Consider the following 21,747-nt stretch of genomic DNA (forward strand, 5'->3'; position numbering starts at 1 on the left):
CTTTCCGTCCTACTTGGTGCACTGTAGTTATTGTGTCGGAATATTTTAATTGCGTTATGTTGTAATCAACTCTCTAAGAAATTTTTGTGGATATTGAGTTAAGCGCCTTAATTAAAGATATTTTTTACTTTACAAATTGCATTATACATTATTTTTTTACGAAAATAAGGGACGAGACGAGCAGGACGTTCAGCTGGCTTTAATTGATACGCCCTACCCATTATAATGCAGTGCCGCTCAGAATTCTTGAAAAAACCCAAAAATTCTGAGCGGCCCTACAATTGCGCTCGTGACCTTGAGATATAAGATGTTAAGTCTCATTTGCCCAGTAATTTCACAAGCTACGACGCCCTTCAGATCGAAACACAGTAATGCTTCGTATTACTGCTTCACGGTATAAATAGGCGCCGTTGTGGTAGCCATAATATAGCCGGCTTCCTGTGCAAAGGAGCCACTGGTAAATAACTATTCGGCCCCGGATGACGAAAACCGCGTGGACATTTATTTCAAAAACTTACACTCACCCTGTGATTCCTCTTTTGTTGCAGTAATGGCGGTGACCTCTAAACATCAGCTGACCATACGGGTCGTTTTTCTATGTTATATTTTTTAAATGCTAATTTATTTGGCATATTTAAGTTACGTACAAATTGAACTTACATTTTAGGTTCGCAGAACTTATTTTAGGGAAGACCTTTCTTTACATCGAATAAAAATGCTGACATATTATTGTGAAAACGAAATGAATTAAACTTATCTAAAACTTACTAACTATAATGATAAACAAAACATTTTATTTTTTCAAACAATTCATGTAGCATCTTCAACACATTATATCGTTACAGGATTGTCCACTGTGACTATAAACTAAGGCAATATATAGACTTTATACAATAATAAATTGTTTTTATCTATTCTAAAATCAAATTAGTGACCAAATTATCTTAAGTATTAAAACACACACTAACACTTATTTTCATTTTATTAATTTAGTAAGGTTTTGATTTCTAACAATCAAGTGTTTGAGCCATTTTATAACACAAATGTATACTGTCTCCCTCAATGTCTTTGTATTAATATTTATGGTTTTATAAGCCACTAGCTGACCCGGCAAACGCTGTATTGCCATATAAGTTATTTTTAGAATCCGACCGTTTCTTCTCTGACTTGCTTTTTAAATCCGACTACTACGAAAAAGTATTTTCATTTTTCGAATTGATATTATACCTATAGCCTATGCAACTCACAAAAAAATTGGCTTTCTAGACTATTAGTACTTATCAGTATTTTCAAAATCAGTGCAGTAGATCCTGAGATTATCCCCTAGAGAATTGTGATAATGATGATAGAGAGTATAATATTTCTTCGTCAATATTTCAATCTTTTAATAATTATTCTGGTATTCGAAACGGAGACAAATCCAACAAATTAAAATTCATGAAAATTGTCCAGCCGGTCTCCAGTTATAAGTGTTCGAACAACTATATTGATTATTGTGTAATGTATGTAATTTGAAGCTATTTTTTATGGTAATCTCACTATTAGGTATCATAAACAGCATAGTTTGAAAGGATCAATAGATACGAATGTACTTAGTCAGGCCATAAATACTGTTTAAAATAAACAAAATATTACATTTTAATTTTGAATCTGTCATATTTATATGATTTTTCATTGAGTTTTCTCATTTTGGCGCCAACACATTGTACAATATTTTGCCATATTAAAATGGAGTGGGTGATAAAGAGAACCGAATAGCTGTAACTGCCTTACACAAAGCAGGTATGGAGACAAATGCAATTTTTAAAACTCTCTATACGCTTGGTATTAGTAACATGTTTGTGTAACGGGCTATTAATAGATATGAGACCCCTGATTGTGACAGAAAAAGATCTGGCCATCCACTTAGTGTTAAAGGTGGTCAAAGCAGTAGTAAGGGAAAGAATTCGAAGAAATTCTGCCTGAAAGCAAAAGACTTTATCTCGGGAGATGAAGATGACTTAGCACTTGCATCCTATAAGAGGTCTGGTCATTTCTTAAATGATAATTTAAAAAAGAATAGGGTGGTAAAATCGAAACATCTACTGAAGCGGTAGTCAATAAATTTTGTTTACGGATGAGATTTTTTTTACAATTGAGCAACACTTCAACAAACATAATGACCTGATGAATGTATTTATGCTCAAAATCTCTAATTATTTATAGATTTTCACAAATGTGTCATATATGGTCATATATGCAAAGTGATGCAATAAAAATACTCAAACGTACAGCAACATAAAAATTTTATTTATTTAGATATTTACAACTACAAAAAGTGATTTCAAATAAGCAGTGTTCACAGCATAATTTATTGCGCCGGCGCGGCGCAGATGTTAGGACCCAAACTTAGAACAATTGAAGGGTTTCGAGTTTCTACTTATCGCTTATCTTGGCGGCGTTGTTCTTGCACCGCTTAGAACAATAGTTGCAGTGGCGGATTTACCAGCAGGCTGAGTAGGCTGGAGCCTAAGGCGGCAAATTTTAAGGAGCGGCAAATTTAGTTCATAAATTTTTTATTTCGATTTACAAATTGTAAAAAAAAATTATACACACACAAAATACGATTTTCGAAAATTGGAGAGAAATTAAAATATTTCACAAAAATCGAAATATAGTCCTATAAACAATGCTAAATAATAAATATCTCTACATAAACAATTGATAAACGCTTTATTAATTAAAATAACAATTTCTCGTTAAATCCGATATGAGTATATCTATGACAACGAGAAATGTGTTAACCCTGAAATAATGTCGAATCGCTATTGCGTTATTCTAAAAATTTATGATCTAACACGGTACCATAGTTCTCAATGATACTAAGTACTAACCATATGGGAAAAGTTTGATGTAACGAGGATGATGGACCACAAATCATAAAGTTATTGATAGAAAATTGATATGATTTTGTGGACTAAGATATCAAAATTTTGAGGCGGCAAAAATTTTATAGCCTCCGGGCGGCAAATCTGTAAATCCACCACTGAATAGTTGTTTCGGCTTATCGCTGCCGGGATGTTTGCGGTGCCGTCAAACAGTTAACATTACCTTTCACAGAAACGACAATTGTTTCCATGAATCATAAAATAAAATAATCATTTTCGAAGGATTGGAAAGACACGTGCAAGCAGTTTGAGATATGTTTTCTCGGCTAATTTGGTAATTGTTTTTTTATTTACCAAATTTCGTCAACAAAAATAATACAAATATCATCATCAGATTACAGTCCTAAAATTGGAAAATTCTTAAGAAAGAAAATTTATTTAAAAAAAAACTTCTCGTTATAGTGAGTGTGTATACGTTTTATATTATAAAAATAAAAACAGAAACTAGACTTACACTTGGACCTGCACTGACTGTCGTCCGTGAAATTCTCCGTGGGCTCCCAATTTGATGGAGAGTCCACCCCGGGCTTGTTTCATAGGAAAATACTAAATTTCCTTCGGACATATCTGTGGAAAACGTAAAATAAAAGAATAATAAAATAATGGCAACTTCCTTTTTCTTTTAAGTCAGTAAAACTACAACATCGTTATAATTAAATTATATTATACGTTTATTCGACGCTTTATAAGATCGGCAACGCTCCTGTGGTTCCTCAGATGTTGCAAGAGAACGGGGGCTGCGGTGATAATTTTAACCATCAAAAATTTCAGATATAAAATATAACTAGCTGACCAGACAGACGTTGTTCTGTACATAATAAATAAAATACCGTTTTTGATGAATTTGTCAATAATTTTTCATTGTAACATAATAATATGCTCCTTGTTGTTATAATGAAATTGTTTCACAGCAGAACTGTCAAACCGCGCGTCAAAAATACTCTCACAGAAAATATGTCCAAACAAAACAAATATTGGAAATAAAAATAATTATGGGTCCCAAATCGAAATAAAAACTATCCTATCTCTTAAGTTGGACTAAACTGCACTCCATGAAGTAATCCCCATTGAAATCCGTTCATTAGTTTAGGAGTCCATTGAGGACAAACATTGAGACACGAGATTTATATATATTAAGATTTACTATCAAATATTTCAGATACATATAATACCTAAAGCGATACGTGTTGCAAGAGAATTGGGAAGTATATATTAGATCCTTACATATGAAATTGGCGTATTTCGTACTGGCCACTTTAATCACGATGTTCTCCTCTTTGGTAAGGAATTCCAAATTCAAATTTGTACAGCTATTTACTCATGTATTTGTGCTTCGATGACCGTCATTCATTTGTTTTTTCTTCTGTTCTTTTCTGTTTGCGTCACTCATTTTACAAAATGGAAAACTTAAAGTATCGCATTACTTACGAGTACGAGTTCCGCCGTGGCACTAGTGCTGCGGAAACGACTCGAAGGGTGAATGATGTGTATGGCGGTCATGTTGCAAAAGAAAACACAGTTCGTTTTTGGTTCCAACGTTTTCGTTCTGGAAATTTCGTGGAAGCCCCGTGGACGGCCTGAGACCCAAGTTGATAATGAAGTATTGAAGGCTATTGTGGAAGCGGATCCATCGCAAATCAAGTCCGAGTTAGCTGCAGGCTGCGGTGTTAGTGATAAAACTGTTTTAATTCACTTGAAGCAAATTGGGAAGATTAAAAAGCTTGAAAGGTGAAACCTCACGAATTGCCTGAAGCAAACCGGCAAACGCGCGTCGACTACTGCGTTACATTACTGAACCGGCACAATAATGAAGGTATTTTAAACCGAATCATTACCTGTGATGAAAAATGGATTCTTTACGATAATCGGAAGGGCTCAGCGCAATGGTTGGATCCTGGCCGGCCAGCCAAATCCTGCCCCAAGCGAAAAAATACCCCAAAAAAGTTACTTGTAAGCGTTTAGTGGACTAGTGCCGGTATGGTTTATTGCAGTTTTCTCAAATCTGGCCAGACTATTACGGCTGATGTCTATTGTCAGCAATTGCAAACCATGATGGAAAAGCTAGCGGCTAAAAAACCTAGGCTGGTCAATCGCTCCACGCCACTGCTACTTCACGACAACGCTAGACCACACACTGCACCACAGACGGCTACCAAATTAGAAGAGCTTCAATTGGAATGTCTAAGACATCCTCCGTACTCCCCGGACTTTGCTCCAACAGATTACCTTTTTTTTCGAAATTTGGACAACTTCTTGAAAGGGAAAAACTTTAACTCTGATGGGGCAGTGCAAGTCGCCTTCACAGATTTCATTGATTCCCGAATCTCGTCCGACTGTTTTTTTTAGTAAAGGGATCAATGAACTACCAATGAGATGGCAAAAGTGCATAGAAAACAATGGTTCATACTTTGATTAATTAAATATATTATACTTAAAAATATTCGACTTTTTGTTCCTCTCACACAAAACGCCAATTTCATATGTAAGGACCTAATATATATATATATATATATATATATATATATATATATATATATATATATATATATATATATATAATTTGTGTGAACAAATTTGTAATATTTGGATCAAAAATGTAGCACCCCAGATCAATATACTAAGCCCCACTCCCTTCGGACACGCACACATAGAAGATAGCGATTTGAATGTGTGCGTTGATTTTGGGAGGCCCCGTGTTTAGAATAGATTTTATGTCAAACTAGGATATATTGGGACAAAATAACAACTGAAACATATTTAACGATAATTTGTCAAGTAAACAAAGATATATTTCAACATGTTTCAAAGTAAATAAACACTAAAAATGAATAGGCTATCTTTAGCCGTTATTCAATTTGAATAGATGCTATTAGAATGATATGGCGTATAACAGTAACTGCTACGTTCGAGACACAAATACAACAAAAAAAAAAATGGACGAAAACTGTATAGAGAGCGTGAGAAAGGAGGTCGGCTTCGTTCTCATCAGTAAGTGTTCTGTTGTTCTCATAGACACCAGATCAGATATCAATCGACAGATAGAGACCGGTGAGGGTTGAATATTAATTTAAATTCAGAAAAAAATATAATTTAAAATAAGTATTTTAACTAAAAAAACTTAACTTAACTTTTAACTTATTTTGGTTTTACTTTAAAATATATCTATTTATTAATATCAAATGATAATTATTCTTTTATGATTAACCCAATCATAGAAGAGTGAAAATTTGAAGTTGTATGGAAATTTCAATGCTTAATCATGATAAAATTAAAACAAAAAAAAATTGTCAAAAAAATCATTTAGGAGTATGAAAAATAGATGTTGGCCGATTCACAAACCTACCCGATATGCACACGAAAATTTATACATATCGGGTCAGCCGTTTCGGAGGAGTTTGGTAACAAACATAAGATTTACTAGATTTACTTTTATGTGCATTTGTATGTATTGAAATAAATATTACAATTTTTTTGATCCGCAACATAACGTAATTTTACTGTTTCGTACAAACGATTTTTACTTAACATAATATGTTTGATTGTTGCTCTCTGTGGTCGTTCTATGCTCAAAAGTAATCGATCTTTGATAGTACAAACCCAGATTCCTATACAGTACAGAAGAATTGACGGTATGCATGTTATGTAGATCAACTTGATAAATTATATATCGCAATCGTAGGACATTGAACATGTAGGTTAATTTGCTTGCTCTGTTTGCAAGATTTTTCGGAGATAGGCCGATCTTTTTATATCCTCTTTATTATGTACAGAATGTATAATGGAGCATTCAGATCTTGTGGAAAAATACCTTACTGGTGTACAAAGTACATGAGTTAGAAGTCATTTGTTGGGCGATGTGGGTATATACTTTTACATGATCCGATATAAGGTAGAAAACAAGTATTTTGCAAAATTCAAAAGAATTGTTAAACATTGTTCATGTGGTAGGTATGAATGAATATCTTAATTATACCATAGTTTGGGAATGGTCCACCCTCACGATATTTCAAATATAAATAAAAAATAGCAAAAAAATTAAAGGTAGTACTGAATAGAAATAATATTAATTAAATAAATTACCTATGTAACAAATTATTATATCTTAATATTTTCTTTATAAATGTTTATCACGCGCTTCTTATCCCTCAGCAGAAAAATGTAGCATTGAAATGTATTTTCAATGGGTATGGATTATTTCATGCTTCTTCGTCTGCCTAGCGATCTGACATTTAATTTGTAAATAAATTACTTTCGAGACGTTTTTGCATTTGTATATTTACTTTCCTTGTTCAGTCAGAAAAGGTTTACACTTTGAAGAAGCATTTGAAACACTTGACACTTGACAGTCAAAAGTCAATTAAATATCATTGTGGATAATACCAAAAAATAATAATAATAATACTGACTATTGGGTTTTAGTAAATAAATGAATGAATTGATTTTATTTGTGGGTTATTCTTATCGTGTATAATATTTGTTATAACGGTAAAGTTATGAGAAATTTCAAGGATCGGATGAGACTTTAGATATAAAATTAGAAAAAAATACAGACAACAAAAATGATTCTTTGAAAGAAAGTGAGGATTAGAATGAGTGGGAAATGTCTGGAGTTTTTATTGAAATTTAGAATTAAAAATTATGATTAGTATTAATATTCACTATATTAACATCGTTTAATATTATTAGTCCCGTGTGAAGTAGCTGTCTCTAAAAATTATAAACAAATGGAAAAACGTCACGAGTCTAATTTAGTTGTAGGTATATAGTTTAAAATTATTACATATAATTCAAATATTTTATTGTTACCGTGAAATTCAAGGACATGACGCAAGTCCGCAATTCATATGTTACTACCACGGACGAGTAAAAAAAGAAGGACTCCGCGCCGTGATATTACATATTAGCAAGTGAAGCACCATTATGGTCGTGTGTGTGCGGTTACGGGGGATACTAGTTACACAATTTTTTCTCCTAAATTAATTTTTAAATAATCATATATGGCCACAAATACATACGAATATATAGTATCGTTTTTACACTTATTCACAACGCACGACGGCATTTATAAAATATTTTATTGAGACGCAAACTGATCTGTCACAGACGATGACAATTCTCATAATGGCCGCCTATCGGCCTGTAGTAGTGTAAGTGTGTGCGGGCTATGTACTTACACGTTAATCGGCTTATTTTGGTGCTATACTGTTATGTAAGGTGACACGGAGTCCTTTTTATACGAGTCCGTGGCTACTACTGTATATTTTTTGAATAGATAAATCAAAACTCTGATATAACATTTTCAATATCGAGCACTTTTTTGTGTTGGCATAAAATCAACCATTTCATCTTTGCTTGAGGAGCTTTCAATAAAAACCTAGAACTATTATATTAATAACTAGCCGTTCCGGCCAGCTTCTCTGGGCGAATTTTAAAAGGAAATAAATTAGTGAAGGAACGTTGGAATACGAAAAATAAATTTCGCATTGAATGGTGATAGTTTCATGTCGATACGATCAGGCTTGATTGAGCCTCAAACAAAGACCATTTTCATTATATATATTATCTAAGATTATTATAATATATGATGATTATTTAAATATTTAGAGACTTAAAATAAGTGAGCACCATTTACACCATAATTTATAGACCAAAGCATTAGACTAAAACTTAAGGCTGGACTGGCAGCCCAATTAGACCTAAGCCTGTGCTAGGGCTGTCCAAATATCCTCGGCCTAAAGGCAAAAAAATTAAATATTAAAGTTTACTAATTTAATCTAAAATTTTAATCTTATGAATTATGTACCTAACTAAACATAATTATTATTAGTTTTATTTGGATTATCCTATATATAGATATAAATATCTAAGAAACAATAAGAAAAGTAAAAAAAAGAATAATATATAAAAACATAAGTAATATTAGTGCAACAGTGTTACTGTATTAAGTTTGAAGTATAGTTACTTGTACATAGTAAATATGATAAAGTGTCCGTGAAATAAAATAGCATTAGCATCAACAAATCTTGTCATAAAGACATTTAAAGTTTTCAAAAGAGCATACTAGCAAATATTTCTTTATATCCAACTTTAATTTTTTTTTTCGAGAAAGGTTTTGGGCACACAGAATTACATTAGATACCTCCGGAGGGAGGTTGTTGAATAATTTTGGGCCTTTTTGCGAATCCAGACGTTCGCAGTGGAACCAAACATCTTTGTTATCTTTGCCTAAGGTGACTATGAACTTGCTCAAGTGGAAAGTCATCAATATATTTTGCTAAATGCTATACATATAATTTTCTTGGAGTTAGTACTTTACTCAATTTAAATACCGTTGGAAACCTCCGATTCTTTTTTAAGATGATTTTGAGGTTAAGTTTTTGAGCCTTATTAACTTCTTAATAAGGTGAAATAATAAATATTTCAAATCTAATTCTAATAAATAATTGGAGATAAAAAGGTAAATTTTCATTAAATTTCGTGAAAAAAACATATTTTGGAAAAGATAAAAATAAAAAACCAAAAACTTGGGAATTTGAATTATTCACATAAATTTTGAGGTTATGTGAAATATTGTAAAACAAAAGTTGTAGATCTTTTTATTACCTGCAACTTTGCTATTTGACTTATTTCCATAAGACTTGCAGTTTTGCTGGAAATCAAGATAAACCATTTTTTATCCTTAATACCCTCACCTTTTCCAATTCCTGACCTCAAATCGCCCGTAATTTATTTTTCATTTCATTTCTGTTATATTGTCTTCCGTTTTCAATAGGTTTCATCCTACTATTATCTTTTTCAATTTTTATCATTTTCAAAGGCTTCAGCACTGGTCTAATAGGGATTGACCAAAGGCAAAATACTACACTCTTCAGTAACTCACTAATAATAATAATAATATGTCATTTATTTCAGGTATTCTAAACCCATTACAATAAATTGAATAAAAGAGAATAAGATGTACTTAAAAATAAAATTGTATACATCACAATACTTAATAATTAAATAACTTAAAACTAAAATTGCCCCAAAGGGAGGTTCGTACAAAAAGTATTGTACTGATAATACTATTTCCGGTTAATGATTTCACGATGCACCGAAAGCCAGTAATGGAGTATAGGATTCTCTGGGTGCTCAGAGCATACACTGAGAATTTCGTGTTCGGATTCGCGAATGCGAGACCAAAAAGCAGCAACTCGTGATCTTATCACTGCAAAATAATGAGGGCTCTGGCGTCGGCAAACATGCCCGACCCACTGCAATATTTGGGCAGTCTCATCAGAATACGGTATGCATTATTATACTGCACTCTGATGCTGCTTCGTGCAGTTTTAGTGCAGTTGACCCAAAGCTGACTCGTGTAGAAGCATTGACAATATGCTCTAAACAGTGTCAGCTTCGCCTCAGGACTGCACCGTGCAAACCGGCGTGCGAGCATATTGCATCGAACAGCCAGAGCCCTCCGCTCACAGATCTACAGTTTTTTGCGGTACATTCGACCAGGCGAGTTTTTGCCATAGTAATTGGTAGTTTACCAGATCAAAAGCTCGGCTCGGATCTAAGAAGCATGCGTATACAGCGGTGTCCCTACGTGTGTAGTAGCTAACTGTCGATTTGAGAGCAAATATAGGAGAATCCGTTGAGAGACCGGGACGAAAACCAAACTGCGCATCATCAATCTTTAAATTACGGTTTACATCCGGGTAAATTAATCTCTCTTGTATTTTTCCTATAATTGTACCTAACAAAATTGGCCTATAGTTTTTGAGACTGGAGACTGGAGATTAATACATCTGTAAAACTTAGTAACATTTCAAATTTAGTCTCGCAGTAATGAGGACAGTGTTTGTCTATTACGGCAATATAATAAGATTATGGTTCAACCACAGAGTAGGGACGAGGGCTTGAACTATCAGTACATATTATAAAAGAAAATCCTCCGCCCCGTCTGTCTGCCTGTTTGCAATAAGCTCAAAAACTACTGCACTGATTACAATACTGTTTTCACTAATAGATAGCATGGTTCTCGAGGAAAGTTTTAGTATATGATTTGCTAAGTTATTGTATACATTAACGATATTTGTTACAGGTGTCGGAAAAAATAAAACATTTAAATTTATTTATGCATAATACCTGAACAGTGGCTGGGACTTTATTATAAAAGTGTATACATTTTTCCTTTATGCGATTATGTATTTTATGAAACCTACTAAAATTAGTTACAAGCAATCTCTTATTTTAAGTGTTACAACAATGAAAATAACTATTTAGAGAAAAAGGTGACGATTTTCGTAAACGTATATTAAATTTTCATAAATGTACTGACAATGAACAGTCATATTTTTAAAGGTATATTATTATTGTGTACATATATGCTGATGACTTAAAATTCGCAAAGACTATTGATTCTCTCATTAATTGTAGGCTTCTTCAGGAGGACTAAGAAAGACTTATGCAATAGTGTGAAATGAATGGTGTAAATTTATTTAAGAAAAAAGTTACCAAGAAAATTTTACTTGAAAATCCAGCAATGTTACATAAAAATACCATGTAAAAGAACATACTTTAGAGACTTTGGAAGTTATTAAGGATCTTGGTGTGACTTTCGATAAAAAATGACTTTTCTTCCCCATTTAGAAAACATAGTAAAACGTGCTTCTAAAATGCTCGGGTTTGTTATACGTAACACATTTTTTTTTAAAGTTTATAAATAAAAAAGCTCCTTTATTGCAGTCTGGTTAAAAGTATCTTGGTTCTGTTTGTTCAGATGTCTGGCGTCCTCACTATGCTACGCATATCCTAAAACTCAAACTAATTCAGAAGCGATTTCTGTGGCTTGTGGCTTTTAGTGCCGGTAAAACCAAGAACGGTGGAAGAACCTGTGGAAACCAACGGCGACTAATGTTGCGTCATCTTGGCAACCATGACCACTCTGACAAGAGTGAACGATTGAGAAGAAGAAAACCAAGAAAATTTGTTCTTACAAATAAGGCTGGCCTTCTTTAAAATGTCCATTTTGGATGAACGTAGAGAACTTCTGGATCTTCTGTTTACTCATAATGGGCTTTATAGACTGCCCCAATTGCAAATAGGTTCGTCGGCGGTTACCCGTCAAACGTGGTGGAGGTAGCTTTACCGACACGGGTGCTATGGGGGAGGGGAGCTCACTGGTTATCAGTGCCCCTCCATTGGTGGCGGAGTCGTAGTGGCTTGGCGCAAATGGGATGTAGATCTTTATAACCGAAAGGTTGATAAGTCCATGGGAAGGGAAATGCCCCAAATTGCTAAATAAATTTAGTCTATGAGTACCTTTGAGTATCGTTCAGTTGTCTGGCATCCTCACTATGCTACGCATATCCTAAGACTGGAAAGCCACAAGTTAGGATATCATCCCCACCTTGTGGATGTGTGGCGATCCTCTACAGTGCGGTTTTCAAGGAGCTTTCTTCCATGTTCTACAAAACTGTGGAATGAACTTCCTTGTGCGGTGTTTCCGGGACAATACGACATGGGTGCCTTCAAAAAAAGCGCGAACTCTTTCCTTAAAGGCCGGCAACGCTCCTGTGAATCCTCTGTTGTTGCAAGAGAATGTGGGCAGCGGTGATCACTTAGTGATTCATATGCTCGTTTGTCCTCCTTTTCCATGAATCAGAATAAATTTGGATTGCAGGATTGGATACGTTGACTCGGCCGTTTGGATTTACTTTGACATTGCAAATTTGCTACTAGGAGAGAGTTATTTGGGTTATGATCGAAAGTAGCACATTCACCGACCTCAAGATTTAGTACGGAACATTCAATTATTGTTTCAGTCCGAGGGGGAATAACAAAATTTGGCTCTGTGAAGTTGAGGTCGAATTGGATTTTGTCTACTGTTGCGGCACATCACTAGTGCCTCGGGTGAGGGGCGAGAACGAAGCCTCCTGTCCCCACCATTCTGTTTGCCATCGACGGTCAACCGACGCGCAAGCATCATATTGAAGAAACCTATCGGCCGCGGCACTCAACTCATATTTGTAAAGGTCATTTAATATACACTAGATTCAATACAGTTTTGAAGTATTTTTTTATACATTCCCGAGAAGGAACATTGGTGACCCCGACGTGATGACAACGTGATGCAGACATTACGAAGACGTAATACACTGCAGCGAAGATACGCCACGTGCACAACATAGCCAGGAAAGTGCCCAATCATTCACATACTTACAACCTTTTCAATTCTTCCTACTGTGATTTTTCCCTTCTTGTTTGCCTGAATAGCATTGCCAATTCTTCTTTATTTTTTTATTGCCACTATTCAAGCTAAAGCCGCGCAGCCCACTTTCATACGTTATTCATAGTAATTATTAATTATTACGCTTTTAAATCAGCTTAACGATACATTCAATTTACTCGTACATTTTGCCATTAATAATTGTACAAGAAAGCCATACATTTTCTGCTTTCTTCATTCGAGTGCAAGACAACTTTTATTTTTTTGCTTTAGAACAATTGAATGTCGAATCTTTAATTAACTGTTAAACACAGACAAAACCAAAGGTGAAGCTATCCGTTTGCTTAATCCCAGTTTTTTTCGTTACTTATAATTTTTCTACTGTGCATTCCAGTACCTACGCCGCGCCGCCGCGCCACATGGCCACGTTACTCGCATGCTATTGTTCGACGATTTTGATTGATTTTTCTATCGCGATTTTAATATTATTCTATTACATCCACAGATACGAGCTAGAGTTGCAAGATGGCAATCGAATTTAATGATTATTGTAGTACGAAAAATTTGGACTGAGAGAAGTTAGCTGTTAGTTCCCTTGTCATCAGATCCAATAAAATCCGGCAAACTACACGCCTATTGCTATTACCTCCTTCATGTGAACGGTGAGCGCTCCGACAAACAACACGCCTTGCCATGTCTATAAGAGGCCCGCAACATGAGGGCAAGTACGGTGATGCTAACGTCCGACAGGTGCCACCTGCAAGATAACTTCCGCGAGAAATGTCCGACAGTCTGTCTGACAGCAGCTTGCAAGTTTAGCCCCGTTGCAAGTGCTGTCGCGACAGTTTGTCAAGCGCTTCCCGCGAGTAGTTGCGAAAGCATGTGTAAACATGTCTGCATCGACTCGCGACAAACTCTGTGCTTAACTCCGCCTATAAAAGAATTCTCTACAACTGAGAATGAAATTCGAAAAATCGCAGCGTCTAAACGAGTCTTTCCTTCGGTGATATCGAATCTCTGAAATGTGTGTCTTGTGACTTGTTTTTATATTGTCACCAACTTTTATTAATAACACTTCCAGTTGTATTTCATGTAATAAATTATAGTAAGCAGCTTCACATCCCTTAGAAATCCATTTTCGAACCCAAATTGATCTTTTTTTCTTATCCAATAGCAAAATTGTTGCACCTCGCACCGTGCCCGTCTTGGCGGCATGATTTTACACAATAGAATCAATTTCGATAGTTCCTATCGCGACACTCGTAAGCTTCACAATTTTTCGCAGATGCAAGCAAGCCCACCAATCCTTCACTAAATGTCTATTTTGCTGGTGGTTGAAGTATCCAAATGTTGTGACTTTTCTTAAGTGTGAAATCGGCGAAATTCGAAAATCTGATTGAAGACTAATCTTAACAGAATTTACACTTAAGTCACAAGATTTGGATAATTATAGATTCCCGCAAAATAACGGCTAATTCAATCAATTTTCTTGTAGTTGAAGTTTCACACACAGTAACTACCACACTCGTTGAATGTAAGCTTTTAACAAGGAAGGTAGAAATATTTGGGTGACATTGTCTATCAGTTATATTCTATCTCAAGAAGCTGAAGAAAAGGAATACAAGTCGAAGTACTTTAATAATATTAAAAAATAAATTACAAATATATAATAAAATATTAAAAAAATAAACTTTAAAATACACAATCTTAAAAGGAAATTCTAACAATTGGAACTGGAATTCCAGAATCTTCTATAGTTCATATATCCAGCAAATAAAAACTGCCTTTTTATATAACAATTATTTATGCACTGCATCAAAATGAAAGACGAAAAACAAATATTAAGGATATCCACATTGTAAGTTTGTTCGATTTTCGCTAAAGATTTCATTTTCTTCATCTTTTGTACAATATTACAATTTCGATGGATATTTTCCAAAAGTGTAAGACAAGTTAGAACAGATATTCTGTTTGTCATATTTAAATACAGCTGAATTGCCTAGCGTTGGCGTCGACGTTCCATTCCGTGGCTTCCAACGCCTGGACGCATACCTCACACGAGAATGGTCGGCGGTCAATACGTCTGCTGTGACGCAGGTGGCTCAGTGGCTACTCGTTACCCAACATTGATGCTTCTAAATATTGATTTATGATTCTTGCCACTTTTATCACACACTGCATTATAACATTTTACTGATTCAGTCAACAACTCGTCTTTTCCTTTATCACGCCTCATCATTTCGTGTGTCGCGAGCGACGACCTTCACGCTGCAATGGATCGAAATGGATAGAGACGCGGCGCACGGTGTTCGGATGCTGCGTACGGCGTCAACGTGTTGAAGAGATCACTACAGTACATTTATATAGTAAGCATTGTGACGCAGCGTACGGCATAACGAGACGTCGCGTATGGCGTAAAATAGGAGACCATAGCCTAAGTACATGTGCTATGAGTCGCAAGTCACTAGACTGTTTGGACCCTAGGGCTTTTCCCCGACATGTATTCTTGTGTTATGTAACTTCAAGTCGGCAGATTTGTTGAAACTTTCACCACATAATTTACAAGAATAGATCATTTCCTTGTTGTGTATCGTGTTATGTCTCTTCAAATTACTAGAAGTATTAAAACTCTTACCACATACATTACAAGAGTACTGCTTTTCACCTGTATGTATTGTATCATGTCTCTTCAATCCATCAGAGCGATTGAAACTCATACCACATTTATCACATGAGTATGGCTTTTCACCAGTATGAACCCTAATATGTATCTTCAAAGACTTTGACTGATTAAAACTCTTACCACACACATTACATGTATAGGGCTTTTCACCAGTATGGATTCTATTATGTGTCTTTAAATTATAAGATACATTAAAAGTCTTGCCACAAACATTACACGAGTACATCTTTTTACCAGTATGTGTTAAATTATGTCTCTTTAAATCACTTATTTGATTGAAACTCTTATCACATACCTCACACGAGTATGGCTTTTCACCAGTATGTAGTCTAGTATGTATCTTCAATTGACTAGATTTCTTATAACTCTTACCGCACAAATTACATGAATACGGCTTTTCAACAGTATTTACTCTGTTAGGGGTCATTAAATTATGAAAATCATTCTCTATCAACTTTTGGACTTGAATATCTTTATTGTCCGTACTGGAATTCTTATCGTTATTCTTTTCATAAAGCCTAGAGTTATCTTCTTTAATTGTAATTGTAGCTGGAATTATCTTTTTAACCAAGGTATTTCTCCTGCTGTTTAAGCTGTCGTTTTCTATGTTTAGAACTGGAGTATATTGTTTTTCAATCATATTTCGTTCCACGCATCTTGTGATACAATTTTTCTTACTTTTGTTATTCAGGCTTTTATTGTTGACTTTTTTAATGTCTTGTTTCATTTTATTTATTTCTTTTTTGATTTTGACTGTTTTTGTTTTATCTGTAATGTATAAAATAGAACGTATTACAGTAAAAATTATTGTATTTTCTATTTTGCTTAAGAATATGGTCTGTGGGGCTGATGTACAGCTCGTCGTTTTAGAAATCTCCCAATGATGCTCGATGGGATTGAGGTCAAGGCGCATCCCGACGTCACTTTTGTAAGCGTCTACAAAGCCTGCTCGATGTGCTCGAGCATTGTCCACCATTAATATAGCAGCACTTTCTGTTACAGAAAAAACCTAACGCTGGTTGTCCTTTGGGAATAAGGAGTTCCGTGATTTAGCTTTGTGCATTTAGAGAAACATTTATTACGACAATTAACTCTTTGCGATCTTCAGAAGTTATGCCAGCCCAAAAAAAAACAGAAAAATATTACCGAAACCTTGAATTTGTCATGACACAAGTTAGAAATTTTACTAATATCAACTTGATACGAGCATTATATGAGGTTTTGGTAAGAATTCATTTTAGAATAGAATAGAATAAAAATTTATTGATAACAAACCACCCCCACACAATTATTAAATAACAAACAGAATGAGTAATAAATTCTTAGAACTAACTAATAAAACCAATTAAATAATACGATTTATAGCAAAAAACGAAAATGGTACTGTGCGGCAGTAAATGTCACTAAATGGAGCTAACAGTAATAAGCTGCAATGGCGTGGCGCCAATGTAGCACTGGTTTTCAGTAGCCCCAACATTATTGAGAATAGCATTGGGAGTAGCAGCGACTAGTAATTTTTAAATTATAGTTATGAATATAAATAAATAAAGGCAGTATAGATCTAATTATCGTATTTAACTCAACTCTAAAAAAAATTAAATAAAAGAAATTGAACGTTAAAAGAAGATCATTTAGATCTTAACGATTGAAAAATCAAAAAATATGAGGTTATTAATAATAAATAAGTGTTAATATAAATGCTAATATCTAATATACAAAATTCTCATGTCGCGGTGTTTATAGTTAAACTCCTTCGAAACGGCTTGACCGATTCTCATGAAATTTTGAGTGCCTAAATGTTAAGGGTCCACACGAAATTGTTTTTTTTAATTTTTGACATTATTTTAAATTTGTTTGATTATGAGTCAGCATTAAAAATACATACAACTTCAAATTTTCACCCATCTACGATCAACAGTTACTTTTGTATCGCGATTTTAATATCGGCAATACAACGTTTGCTGGGTCAGCTAGTTATGATATAAAATTTAAAAGAGGTACAAGCAGTTAAACATGTTTTATAAATGTCATTAAGTAGGTAATTTTTAGTTTTTATTTTGAAATTTTGAATGGTATTTTTTGAATATAATGCTATTATATGGGCTCCATGTGAAGCCGAAAGAAGGATGTATTGCAGTTGGTTACTGTATCAGGATAGAGGCTTTATTGGTTGAATAATTAAATAAATCAAGGATAACTTAGGATTGGTTAGTTGCCTATGCTACAGAAGTGAGTCTATTAGTCAATCCACCTTTCTGGAGACTAGTTGGAATCAACAATGATTCCTCGAAATTTTACCTGCTAACTCATGCTCCATCTCTACCTCGACTTTAATAAACACTGTGTCTTGAGCGACATCTTTATTCAGACATGTGCCCTCATCAGTATGATGCTGTTGAAAATTGACGGATTCTGAAAATCAAAAGCGCTTTAATTTATGTTTATACTGACCCAAAATGTAATTTTAATATTTCATGGAATAAGAGCATACGGACGTAATTGAAGATATGTATCACCGCCGACCATAGGTACTCTCTTTCAACACCAAAGGAATCCTAGGAGCGTAAAATACATAAACTTGCATAAAAACTTGCCTACCTTATAAAAACTCAAATAATAATATAAATAATACACATTAGTTCTAAAACAGAAAGCACATTGGTAGATGGCGAGTAGGTTAAACAGTTACAACATGGGTACCTTAAAAAAAGCGTGTACACCTTCTCTAAAGGCCGGCAACGCTCCTGTGATTCCTCTGGTGTTGCAGAGAATGTGAGAGAGATAACTCAAGAGAGCAATAGCTAACAATCTCACCCAGCTATAGCTAACAATGTCCCCCAGCAATACCTAATAATCTCAACCAGCAATAGCTAACAATTTCATCCAGCAATAGCTTACAATCTCACCCAGCAATAGCTAACAATGTCAACCAGAAATAGCTTACATCTCAACCAGCTATAGCTAACAATATCATCCAGAATAGCTAACAATGTCATCCAGCAATAGCTAACAATGTTAACCAGAAATAGCTTACATCTCAACCAGCTATAGCTAACAATCTCAACCAGCAATAGCTAACAATTTCATCCAGCAATAGCTAACAATGTGACCCAGCAATAGCTAACAATCTCAACCAGCAATACCTAACAATGTCACCCAGCAATAGCTAACAATCTCTCCCAGCAATAGCTAACAATGTCATCCAGCAATAGCTAACAATCTCTCCCAGCAATAGCTAACAATCTCTCCCATCAATAGCTAACAATGTCATCCAGCAATAGCTAACAATGTCACCCAGCAATAGCTAACAATCTCTCCCAGCAATAGCTAACAATGTCATCCAGCAATAGCTAACAATCTCTCCCAGCAATAGCTAACAATGTCATCCAGCAATAGCTAACAATGTCACCCAGCAATAGCTAACAATCTCTCCCAGCAATAGCTAACAATGTCATCCAGCAATAGCTTACAATCTCACCCAGCAATACCTAACAATGTCACCCAGCAATAGCTAACAATCTCTCCCAGCAATAGCTAACAATGTCATCCAGCAATAGCTAACAAAATGAACCAGCAATAGCTAACAATGTCATCCAGCAATAGCTAACAAAATGAACCAGCAATAGCTAGCAATGTCTTCCAGCAATTGCTAACAATGTCACCCAGCAATAGCTAACAATGTCATCCAGCAATAGCTAACAAAATGAACCAGCAATAGCTAGCAATGTCTTCCAGCAATTGCTAACAATGTCACCCAGCAATAGCTAACAATGTCATCCAGCAATAGTTAACAATCTCTCCCAGCAATAGCTAACAATGTCATCCAGCAATAGCTAACAATCTCTCCCAGCAATAGCTAACAATCTCTCCCAGCAATAGCTAACAATGTGACCTAGCAATAGCTAACAATCTCTCCCAGCAATAGCTAACAATGTCATCCAGCAATAGCTAACAAAATGAACCAGCAATAGCTAACAATGTCATCCAGCAATAGCTAACAAAATGAACCAGCAATAGCTAGCAATGTCTTCCAGCAATTGCTAACAATGTCACCCAGCAATAGGTAACAATGTCATCCAGCAATAGTTTACAATCTCTCCCAGCAATAGCTAACAATGTCATCCAGCAATAGCTAACAATGTCACCCAGCAATAGCTAACAATCTCTCCCAGCAATAGCTAACAATGTCATCCAGCAATAGCTAACAATCTCTCCCAGCAATAGCCAACAATGTCATCCAGCAATTGCTAACAATGTCACCCAGCAATAGCTAACAATCTCTCCCAGCAATAGCTAACAATGTCATCCAGCAACAGCTAACAATCTCTCAAAGCAATAGCTAACAATCTCTCCCAGCAATAGCTAACAATGTCATCCAGCAATAGCTAACAATGTCACCCAGCAATAGCTAACAATCTCTCCCAGCAATAGCTAACAATGTCATCCAGCAATAGCTAACAATCTCTCCCAGCAATAGCCAACAATGTCATCCAGCAATAGCTAACAATGTCACCTAGCAATAGCTAACAAACTCTCCCAGCAATAGCTAACAATGTCATCCAGCAATAGCTAACAATCTCTCCCAGCAATAGCTAACAATGTCATCCAGCAATAGCTAACAATCTCACCCAGCTATAGCTAACAATCTCTCCCAGCAATAGCTAACAATCTCTCCCAGCAATAGCTAACAATGTCATCCAGCAATAGCTAACAATGTCATCCAGCAATAGCTAACAATCTCTACCAGCAATAGCTAACAATGTCATCCAGCAATAGCTAACAATCTCACCCAGCTATAGCTAACAATCTCTCCCAGCAATAGCTAACAATGTCATCCAGCAATAGCTAACAATCTCACCCAGCTATAGCTAACAATCTCACCAAGCTCTATAGCTAACAAACTCAACCAGCATTAGCCTAAAAATGTCACCCAGCAATACCTAATAATCTCACCCAGCAATAGCTAACAATGTCATCCAGCAATAGCTAACAATCTCTCCCAGCAATAGCTAACAATGTCATCCAGCAATAGCTAACAATCTCTCCCAGCAATAGCTAACAATGGCATCCAGCAATAGCTAACAATCTCTCCCAGCAATAGCTAACAATGTCATCCAGCAATAGCTAACAATCTCTCCCAGCAATAGCAAACAATGTCATCCAGCAATAGCTAACAATCTCACCCAGCTATAGCTAACAATCTCTCCCAGCAATAGCTAACAATGTCATCCAGCAATAGCTAACAATCTCACCCAGCTATAGCTAACAATCTCACCAAGCTCTATAGCTAACAATCTCAACCAGCATTAGCCTAAAAATGTCACCCAGCAATACCTAATAATCTCACCCAGCAATAGCTAACAATGTCATCCAGCAATAGCTAACAATCTCTCCCAGCAATAGCTAACAATGTCATCCAGCAATAGCTAACAATCTCTCCCAGCAATAGCTAACAATGTCATCCAGCAATAGCTAACAATGTCATCCAGCAATAGCTAACAATCTCACCCAGCTATAGCTAACAATCTCACCAAGCTCTATAGCTAACAATCTCAACCAGCATTAGCTAAAAATGTCACCCAGCAATACCTAATAATCTCACCCAGCAATAGCTAACAATGTCATCCAGCAATAGCTAACAAAATGAACCAGCAATAGCTAACAATGTCCTCCAGCAATAGCTAACAAAATGAACCAGCAATAGCTAACAAAATGAACCAGCAATAGCTAACAATGTCATCCAGCAATAGCTAAAAATCTCACCCAGCAATAGCTAATAAGAGAGATAACTTGAGTGGGTGACGGATCACTTAAAACCAGGTGATCCGTACGCTCGTTTATCCTCTTTTACCATGGCAAGCAAGGTGATTAGATTCAACAGATCTACCAATGCTTCAAGGTACTAACTAATAAACTTCAAAATA

At 35.4% G+C, this 21,747-nt stretch overlaps 1 protein-coding gene across 1 annotated transcript; it reads right to left on the reverse strand.

Moving 5' to 3' along the window:
• Positions 1-14,913: 14,913 nt before the first annotated feature.
• Positions 14,914-16,583, reverse strand: LOC126974135 (zinc finger protein 239-like). Its single transcript, XM_050821572.1, has one exon. The coding sequence runs from the start codon at positions 16,548-16,550 to the stop codon at positions 15,621-15,623; it is 930 nt and encodes a 309-aa protein (XP_050677529.1). The 5' UTR covers positions 16,551-16,583; the 3' UTR covers positions 14,914-15,620.
• Between the last annotated feature and the right edge of the window lie 5,164 nt (positions 16,584-21,747).

This window comes from Leptidea sinapis, chromosome 2, assembly GCF_905404315.1.
Source record: "Leptidea sinapis chromosome 2, ilLepSina1.1, whole genome shotgun sequence".
Classification (NCBI taxonomy): Eukaryota; Metazoa; Arthropoda; class Insecta; order Lepidoptera; family Pieridae; genus Leptidea; species Leptidea sinapis.

Bases quoted from the DNA above. Each gene is read 5' to 3' on its own strand.
- LOC126974135 (XM_050821572.1), bottom strand. From the start codon at position 16,550: ATGAAACAAGACATTAAAAAAGTCAACAATAAAAGCCTGAATAACAAA.